This window comes from Cydia amplana, chromosome 24, assembly GCF_948474715.1.
Source record: "Cydia amplana chromosome 24, ilCydAmpl1.1, whole genome shotgun sequence".
Classification (NCBI taxonomy): Eukaryota; Metazoa; Arthropoda; class Insecta; order Lepidoptera; family Tortricidae; genus Cydia; species Cydia amplana.
This window is the reverse complement of record NC_086092.1, coordinates 757,236-768,255: the sequence shown is the minus strand read 5'-3', so window position 1 is coordinate 768,255 and position 11,020 is coordinate 757,236. Positions and strand designations below refer to the sequence as shown.

At 35.8% G+C, this 11,020-nt stretch overlaps 1 protein-coding gene across 1 annotated transcript; it reads left to right on the top strand.

The window, feature by feature from the left end:
• Positions 1 to 2,242: 2,242 nt before the first annotated feature.
• On the top strand, positions 2,243 to 3,572 carry LOC134659350 (uncharacterized). The gene has a single exon (XM_063515015.1). The coding sequence runs from the start codon at positions 2,320 to 2,322 to the stop codon at positions 3,565 to 3,567; it is 1,248 nt and encodes a 415-aa protein (XP_063371085.1). The 5' UTR covers positions 2,243 to 2,319; the 3' UTR covers positions 3,568 to 3,572.
• The last annotated feature ends 7,448 nt before the right edge of the window (positions 3,573 to 11,020 follow it).

The window sequence follows — 11,020 nt, the reverse complement described above, 5'->3', positions numbered from 1 at the left end:
CCTACTATGAACACTGCCTTGAAAATTACTACATAGGAAAGATTATTTATATCTAAGTACTGATGTATCAAATTACAAAAGTAAATAATAAACACTCAAGTACAGTAATAGTCCGCTTTGTTTACCTTTTAATAAGATCACGACATAATTGTTTCGTCTATTGCTCGAATGGGGACAACCTCCATCATCAAATCATCACTTCTGACAATAATCATAATCATGGACCAGTGTTGTGAATAACGCTTATTTTTAGGCTTAAAGACTCGAGCCCTCAAGACTCGTAAGTATTGAAGACTCGACTATATTGGAGAATTGTATTTATTTATTTTACGCGTATGGATGTAAGAAATCGTCTTTGCGGCGTTAAGCCTCGAGAGTCTTCGAGGTTCGAGTCTTTAAGCCTCGAAATGAGCGTTATTCACAACACTATCATAAACAATAGGTCACTGAGCGCGTTCTTAGTTATGGGTTCCTTACTTGGTAACTATGGACTTCTCCCCCTTTTCTCGCTAAAATAAAGGAATGGGAGGTGGGAGTCCCACATAACCCCCGACGCCTCCCTAGGTCATAGGGGGCATGCGTAACAGTAACAGCATTAACACATCTTTAAAAAAAAGTAGGTTAACTAACCACACACATTTCAACCATCCATAAATACCTAACTTTTTTTTAAATTATAGCCGTGTATCTTTTGTAAGTATTACCACGTATTATTCCCTCGGGAATAAAATAAAACCATTACTCGCATTTGTGAAATAACTACCTATTCACCTGACCTACCACTTTTAATCAGCTATACCTACTAAGTATCATGAAAAAACATAATTCTGATTTTAATGATAATTTTGACTTAGCTAAAAAAGTGTTCGCTTCTTAGCTCTACGGAACCCTAAAACAGTGTCGTAATTTACTTCAAACTTCAAACGCACGTTTTACAATATAATGCTACGATTACAGTATTATAACATATATAACCCTTCCTTATGAAATCTACAGCAAAATTCTTTGCACCACCCATTGTGGCAACTATCTAGCAGACATTTTTTATTCACAAATGTACATAAAAAACCACAGATTAGGTTTTTTTTTTCATAAAACCGTTATGGCGTTCGGATTCGAATAAAACAAGTTTTATAATGCAGTTAGGGTATCTTTTTGTGGTTCTTATTGGTTTGGTATAAGGTTTCTTTTTGATTGGTTTTTATTTAACAGTTGAAATGGTTACTTTGTTGCGGTATTGCATTCCAATGCTTGATGTTGATGTAAATTTTAGGATAGTGGCTATCTTTGATGGTAGTGTACGGTTTTTAAATGGTCGGCAACGCGCATGTAACACCCCTGGAGTTGCAGGCGTCCATAGGCTATGAGGATCACTCACCATAAAAAAAATTCTTCGTTTTTTAATGTATTTAGAATCTAAATACATTTTAGATGATACGGGACGACCGCTTTTGTATAGGAAAATAGTAGTTACCACTTTCCTCTCTGGATATTGACATTATGCAAAATATTTAGTCAAATTCCATACAAATTATTCGTCTATAAATGTGAGTTAATATGTGTCCAAAACGCGAGAGTTTTAAATATTAAATTATTCGTCGCTGTCAAATCAGTACAGTCGGAGTTTTAGTCCGACAACCGACAAGAAATTGTAGAAATGAAAAAGTGGCAACACTGTAGTGTCGTCCGTTTCAAATAAATCTAAGAAAACGGGACGACACTACAATATTTAATTTCTACAATTTCTTTTCAGGTATAGGTTAGAGTTCTAAGCTCTAACTAGATTGTGGTCCTTCGAGCCGGATTTTAGCCTTTTATATGTGTGTGGTGGTAAAATCTTAAAGGCTTAATATTTTCATTCCTTAACTAAGTAGCAAAATACTTATCTAAGCTTTAAAATCATCATCTAGCTTGCCGGCATAATAATCACATCCCCTACCAAAAGACGCACAGCTCAAATAAGTTTACCTTATGTCCATTTGTACCAATTATATTCTTTGATTTGTACCATATCAATATCATCCATATCAAGTTCAGACACCCGTCTGACCCGTCCCGTCCATTGAGATATCAATGCTAGCAATCCAGTTAATCACATCTGTGGCCGCATGCACAGGCAACTGAGGCAACTCCACCGGCCACTAGTTTAGTTTTCGTACCGCCGCGCGAGGCACAGGCCGCGCGCGTACAGACAATTTAACAAAAGTTTGTTTTCAACGGCACAACGGCCAGTTTTTAAAAACAATTGAATGTGATATTTGTGTTTGAAGGACGACTGTAGTGTTGTGTAGTATGATTTCGCAATTAAAATAATACAAAATGGAGGACGTTTATACAATTAAAGTGAGAACTAAGCCTGATACGAGGAATTTGTACCCTTCTGAGCGGAGATATTCGGCATCTACAGTATCAGGGCTAGCCTGGGTGCATTTAGCTCTAGCTGCAACATCCTTTCTTCTAGCTTGTTTAGCTTTAGTCAACCCACACTCCGGGATAAAGCGAATGACTTTAAATGACACGGAAGAGCGAACTGTAAACAAAAGTGAGCTGATATTTAATTTAACAGAATCCGTTGACGAAAATGAATTTGAAAACATAACAAATGAAGTGCCTTATGATACACATGAAAGCAGCTATATTTTAGTGCTAGCACCAACTTTAATAACAGTTTTCGCAACGGCCGCAGGCATCGCCTCCATCATGGCTTCAGTAAGATGGTACATAGACCATAATATAACCTGGTTGTTCATAATGTCTGTATTATCGACGGTTTTCGCATTTGTATCGTTCACAATGATCATTGTCTGGTTTGTGACAACATCGAATACGGATTTTTCGGAATTTTACAAAGATAAAATACCATTTAAAGATCAGTTGGTTGTAAGACACAGTGATGTGTTAGTTAAAAATGAAACGCATTTGGTTATTGCTTTAAATCCGCCAAAAGATGATGATGAAGAGGCATATGTGTTTACAAAACGAGTTCTATCAATAAATATCATGATAGCTGCTTTCCTAGAGCTTCTCTGGTCGATTTTAAGTGTCAAAATATCTTTTAAAGGCATGAAAACCAATTATAAAGATGATACTGAACCGAGGAGCAACTGTATTTCAGTAGTAACCACAATAAAAGGGAACAATACAAAGAAACTGCCAAGAAATGCAAAGCTACTCCCTCCCAAGCCAGATCTGATCGAGCACTATCCAAGCAGGAAGATAAAAAAGATATTCTTAGCGCAAAGCGATAACGGTTTCTATTTAAAAGATCAGAATCTAAAAAAACAAGACGATACAAGTTCCGAATTGTACAAGGAAAGAATGATGAACTTTTTGAATCGCTGCGCTCCCTCGGAAGTGTCCAATCCGGAACCGACTCCCAGTGTCCAATCCGAAGCTTTGAATACCATACAGGAAGTTACTAATGTTCAAATAAATGAACGGGCCACGCCAGTAAGCTGGGGAGACACGCCGGACCACACGATTTACAACCAAAACAATATTAACTTTGAAAAGATTTTTAATTTCGTAAAAGAGAATACAGAAGAAACGAATGAAAATGTGCAATAAAACAGTGAAAAGAATATTACACTCTAATGAAATTTAAAACGAACAAAGTTCAAGATTGAAAATAAGACTAAAACAACAACGATTCTGAGATTTTCGATTTCGGAAAAGACGTAGAATACGAAGATCCACTTAAATGAGAATAAGTATGCAAAAGTAAAAAGTGCTGTGGAAAATAAAACAAGTTTAAGAAGATTTTCTCAGAGGAAAGCGAAGAAACAAGTGAAAATGTGCATAAATAACACGGTAAAAACAGTAGAAAGTGTTGTGTTGTGGAGCGTTGGACGATAATTAAGTGCTGCAGTCTTATTACTCATTATCTTTGAAACTCTAGAATTAGCTCGCACTTTGCGGTGGCAAAATATTGTAAGACTTTTTGCTTAAATTTGAGTCTAAGTAATTATGTTTTCTTAGTGCTCAGAAGTGAGATGTATGTATATGTGATGTTTTCAATGAAAAGGTTACACATATTGTCATATACAATCGGCAATAATATATATTATAAGCCTTTAGCTCGGAAACGGCACATATAATTTGTATATGTTATATATGTAATTATAGGCATTACAATTAAGTTTGAATTGACGAAAAATGAATAAATCATTGTGATCAGGTTTTCGCTACTTTTACATATCTATATCTATCTATCCAGCAAATGCTTCTCTAAAATCTTAAAATAATGTGATAAGAAAAAGGGGACAGTTTCTCGTAAAAGGCCACAGCTTTCAAAAGCAGTCCCCCGCATAATTTTAACAATCTAGAACACATTTCAATAAGTCTCCAATGTTGTAAGACTTTTACAAGCGCCGTATTCACTGAACAACTGGTTTCATTAGTCAATCAATATCTGCAGATCAGATATAAAGCCTCACCACTAAAATATGATCACGCGCCATGTTGCGGAATTTCACTGGAACTAATTGTTTCATACTATACTGAACTGTCACCCTATACATGAGAATAACAGCGCCCTCTTGACAAGGACCTTATATTACTGGTCAGGCTTTATAGTTATTTGTTTTACAAGGGGGCAAGCTCGTGGTTCAATTTTGGAATCTTTCGCTTGCTCGGGTTTCAAAGCACGAGGGTTAAACAAAATTTACCCCCGAGTGAAACACAAAATTTTTCACCACACCAACCCGAAGCAAATATTAAATGTAAAATATCAAACAAAATCAAACCAAATCAAATTCAAATGAATGTTATTAAATATTTATCATCCAAAATCATCATTTAAAAGTCAATTCTACCAGCAAACATAAGAAAATAACTCAAAATTTGCATTTGATTACTTTACCTAACATGTGAATTACTGATAACAAAGTGCAACTTTGCTATCCGTTTTTGAAGTGCAAAGTAAGCCTTTCCGAGCTGGTGTGGTGGAAAATAACTTATAGGTACCTACCACTTACAAGATATCTAATTGCGAAACTGTATAGAATTTACGACAGCAGGCGGTGTCAATGACATTTCGAATGGAAGAATGGATGTTACGGACTAAGTGTTAACTCGACAAAAACTGAAGTTGGTTAATAACCTACCTAAATGGCGAATTAGAGTTAGACAACGATAAGTCTGCAACGATTTTGATAGCACACGAAGTGTAAGTGTTATTTTAAACGACAAACTTCTATGAAATTATGACGTATACCTATACGTCATAGTTTCATAAAAGTTTATTTATTGTTTAAAATAACACTTGCACTGCATGTGCTATCATAATCGTTGCAGATTTATCGTGGTCTGACTCTAGATTTAAATGTAAACAAGCCACCTTTATCATTCCTTAATTCACACACTATTAAAAAATAAATACCTACTTGATATAATAATGAATACCTACATACATGTTTTTATGCGCACAGCGTTGTTATTTCTAACTTATATATACTTAAGATTAAACCTTATAAGATTAAGCGAAAACCTTTAAAATTAATAGCTTAATAAACACTACGATTCACGGCTGTCACATGCGAGTTGCTATACCTTTAATCGTGAAGAAGCGAGTGCAAAAACTGTTGCAATTGGCAATGACCTAAAATGGCTGCCGTTAAAGAAAAACGGTTTTGGCGTGGTTAATTGATTGTATTCAATGTAGATATTGTATGCAACGAATGTTGTAAGATAAGAATGTAATAATACTTAAAATACCGTAAAATGGGGTGAGTAGGGTTCGCGGGGTTTACGAATGGGGAGAGAAGGGATGAAAGGGGGGTGAGATGGGATTTTAAGGCTACTGCTACAAAAATAATGTATTCCAATTTAAAATGGAGCTATAGTAATACTAACAATAAAAAAAAATCGATCCATCAATCTTCCAAAATCACCTTTGTATAAAATCCCATCTCACCCCAATTACGAGGGACTACGGGGTGAGGTGGGATTTCCTGTTTATCGTCAAAGTTATGAAATAGAACTACCCAAAATAAAATAAAAACTAAAATACAAACGTCCGGAACATTTATTAATATATACACCATTCAGTTTGCATATGTAAAAATAAAATGTTATCGAGGTTTGAATGTCAGTTTTGACCCTACTCACCCCATTTTACGGTAAGTCTTATTCATACTGATGTGTCGTCGGAAACTTACCAAAATTACGATATTTCCACATGGTTTTCGGAAACTTCTTATCCATTTGTATTGAGAATCGAAATTTTCCATTTCCAAAATGAAAGTTTAAATTTCCTAGAAATTTTCGCGCTTAAACAATTGAACCGATTTAGATGGAACTTGGTATCTACAGAGATAATAGTGTGAGGCCCGAGTGGAAGGACATTGGATAATTATTTTTTATCAATCATTATCATTTCCACGCAGACAGTCGCGGGCAGAACATAGTGCGTATATTAAGCACAAGGAAATTGCATGCGATTCCCAGAAGGGCCCGATTTGACTCGAGAAAAAAGCAAAACTTATCGTGGATTTAGTAACAAAAGATTAGGATCGTGGATTAGGTACAAAAGTGTAATAGGATATTGGGTTAAAACGACTTAATAGTAGACTTAAAGTCTATTTTTTTATTCCGTAGACTGAAATGACAGTTAATTGTATGAACATGAAATGTCATTTCATACTATTAACTGTCATTTCAGTCTACCGAATAAAAAAATAGACTAAGTATTTATTACCTGCTAATTACCTGGAATTGGTTTATTGTTTCGACGCCTTTGTGTTTATTATGATTACATCATCACACGCCGTATTATACTTGATATTGAAACAGTTCCGTAACCATAAATAAACACCTGCCAGAAAATTGAGGCAAGTACCTATAGATCCGCTACCGGATTTGCCGTTTAAAAAATAATATCTGGGAGACCGAGCTTTGCTCGGAAAACATATAAAAACTCGAGAATGCGCGTTTTCCCAGAGATAAAACCTAGCTAGATCGATTTTTCGCCCCCAAAAACCCCCATATAGCAAATTTCACCGAAATCGTTAGAGCCGTTCCCGCGAGATCCCCGAAATATAGGTGAGGGTGGGGAGGGTCGATCCCTAGGGGACACTTGGTAAACTTCATTTTCAATCAAACCAAACGAGATACATTTTTTTGCACTGTTAACACTCATTCATTCGTTCCTAACTTCACGTTCTGTCATGGCACTGTATCGGAAAAGTCAGTGGTTCAAAAATGGCGGACGGTGAAAGATTTTCTGCGTACTATATTCAATTTTCGGTAAGCTTTAACTGGATTTATTTTATAATATGAGATGGAAATGATGTTAGTGAGTGTGCTTATTTTATTTGTTGTTTATTGAAGTGATGATTAACTTGGATTACATAGATATACGCGAATACACGTTTCGAGTACGGCACGTTTTATAATCTTACTATGTATGGGGAGACTTTGTCTTTTTCTTCAGGGGAGATATGTTTCCGGGATCATGTCACCCCCAAAGCGATCAAGTACACATTGTAATAAATTTACTTACAAAATGATTCATAGAGCTATCATAAATATTTTCTTTTCTTTAGTAAATCATGCCGCAAAATTACGACCAGTGAAACACTGATTCAAACTTTCAAGGTTTTTGACTCATTATTGTTTATTGAAACGGGATTTAATGGCGTATAATTCAGTTTTTAATTATACAACTGACTTCGAACTCCGAAAACTGAATTATCCCCGTGGCCTTTGAAAAGACTAACTAAAGTTGACATCAACATTTTGCGAACTACCCGCACTTGGTCTTGATTATCAAGTTAAACATTTTACACACAGGGGATGTTACTCGGTCGACAAACAACACTTATAACGATATTTGGTTATCAACCGGCGATATTTGTTTTTATGGATGAAATGCTATTTTAATGGCTTTCCGACCTTATGTACTATAGAACCGACGGTCCATAGAAAGGATTTTAGGATTATGCAGCTCAAACACCGTCCTCGAAACGTGAGCAGTAAATTTCTAAACTTATTTAATATAGTAAACAATAACGACCAGAGATGGGTAAAAAATTTATAATTGCTGTAGGTATCTGACGCTAAAAATACCTTCATAATAACTTTAAAAAATTTAGCTTGTTACAAGAAATTTTATGTTAATAACTTAGATTTTTGTTTTTTTTTTTAACTTTTTTTGGTTCAAAAATTGATTCCCTATTTTATGTTGTTTTATGGATAATACGATTACATTGTTTTTTTTTAAGTATAAGATTATGGATTAATATGTGTTTGATATCTTCATATATTAATTTTCTGTAGATAAAGTGAATAAATTAATGTAGATACTACCCTCGAAATATGACATTGCCGCTTAAAATCTTTTTACCAAGTGTCCCCAAATCTGGAAGACTTGATCCCTTCGGCTTAGACATCTGATTACCGGAAATACAACTTCAAAGCATGGAAGATGCAATATATATATGTTTGCTGTGTATTTTACAAATTATAGATGCATTGCTAATAGCGATCCGAGTTATATAATCAATGAGAATCTGGTATGGGGAGACATGGTAAAAATCTGTTTACCATGTGTCCCAAGAACCAGGGTCACTTGATCCCCCTAGGATCAAGGCTCCCGACCAGGGGTAAACAAGTCTCCCTTACATAGGGGACACATGATAAAAGTCAACAGTATGGGTTTTCATTAAATAACGGTCTAATTTATTGCACAAATCTGTTCTAATTCAAACTAGAACTGAAGAGATAAATTCTGAATCGTATGGTCTATAAAGTTTTTCAATACTACAAATAGTTAAGAAAATGTATGCTAAAAACAAAAGGGGTGATCAACCCTCCCCAGTTTCCCCTATATACATATAAATAAATAAATAAATATGCAAGAATTGCTCGTTTAAAGGTATTAGACTAGCGACCCGCCCCGGCTTCGCACGGGTTAACAAATTATAATAAATCTTCCTCTTGAATCACTCTGTCTATTTAAAAAAAAAACGCATCAAAATCCGTTGCGTAGTTTTAAAGATCTAAGCATACATACAGACAGACAGACAGCGGGAAGTGACTTTGTTTTATACTAATGTTAGTGATTAGTGATTATAGACAAAGAAATACAAAGACAACTATAGATTGAAGAATGCTGTAGCCGCATAATTGACAGCTGAAGTAGATGGCACTGACTGACCAAAGTCCAAAAGCTAACTTTGCATTTGCACCGGAAGTGTGAGTGTCATTAGGTCATCCTTAGTGGGTCAATCTGGCAATTTGGGTCTGGGTCAATGGGCTTCATTTTGAACCAAATATGTATATAAAATAATATAAATACATAAAAATCTGTAGTCGGGTCGAACCTTTTTAAACCCTTTTGAGAAAGGGTAATGTGGCTAATTCCGTCATAGGGACTATTAGCGTTTTTCTCGAACAACGAACAAAATTGAGAAATTAATCGGCAAAACAGCGAGATTGCCTTTAGTTTCAGCGATCAAAAGCAAATGTTTTTTTTTTGCCTACGATTGAAAATCAAAGAAATATTACGCTCGTGGACGGAATAGTCCCTATGACGGAATTAGCCCATTGTCCTTACCTATTATTTGTATTAATACTGTAACCTGTGTTTTTGACTTTTTATTGCATAATCTCTGCTTTTGACACACTGAATTTTTCGCTAGGTTATAATAACATGGAGTAGATTATACATTTATAGGATTTCATTCAGGACATTATTCTTTAGAGGAGAAATCCATTTAGTTAATTATTAAGTTATGACCCACACCTAACATTTCAGCCATTAACTAAGGCGCGGCACACACGGGCGCGGCCGACGCGTGCCTATTACATTATTTATAGCTCGCATATTATTTATACACGAAACACGCTCCATACGCGACCTTCCTGTTTAAACAGGAAAATATAAGGTATAATAAAAAGCGGCCAAGTGCGAGTCGGACTCGCCCATGAAGGGTTCCGTATTTAGGCGATTTATGACGTATTAAAAAAAAACTACTTGCTAGATCTCGTTCAAACCAATTTTCGGTGGAAGTTTACATGGTAATGTACATCATATATTTTTTTTAGTTTTATCATTCTCTTATTTTAGAAGTTAGGGGGGGGGGGGGGGGGACACACATTTTACGACTTTGGAAGTGTCTCTCGCGCAAACTATTCAGTTTAGAAAAAAATGATATTGAAACCTCAATATCATTTTTGAAGACCTATCCATAGATATCCCACACGTATGGGTTTGATGAAAAAAAAAATTTTGAGTTTCAGTTCGAAGTATGGGGAACCCCAAAAATTGATTGTTTTTTTTCTATTTTTGTGTGAAAATCTTAATGCGGTTCACAGAATACATCTACTTACCAAGTTTCAACAGTATAGTTCTTATAGTTTCGGAGAAAAGTGGCTGTGACATACGGACGGACAGACAGACGGACAGACAGACAGACAGACAGACAGACAGACATGACGAATCTATAAGGGTTCCGTTTTTTGCCATTTGGCTACGGAACCCTAAAAAGTCGCGTAGCTACGGTCTATATTTTGTACCTACCTACCGATACTATACTTGGTCAAGCAGATCTTGTCAGTGGAAAAATGCGGCAAATTTGTAAAATCGCGGGTTAGCGACACTACGTTTGAATTGTTCGAAAATCGCGTGTCATTTATATCTTACCCGTGGAACTGTCTTAATTGTTTGTTGTTGGACATTTCATCGTTGTTCGATGTACATTGCTGCTTTTTGTTCGTTTCCTAGGGATACCATACTTTAGTTTGCTACTGACATATCCAGCTTGACAGTCTATATCAGAGTTGTTTAGTTTAAGAGCCACACGAACTCGTCGCCAAAAAGCCACTTCCATACAATCCTCACAAGGACTGGTACCAAACTGTTCGGATCCGATATGATTTACATATTCATTTGCCTTAGCGTCTATTGCAGACAATTTATGTTGAAGACATTACAAGGAGACGCTGGGATGCCCAGGACCTGCATTACCCTCTCGGCTTCACTGTCTGATCCCACATACGTGTGGAGACAGGTCGGCTG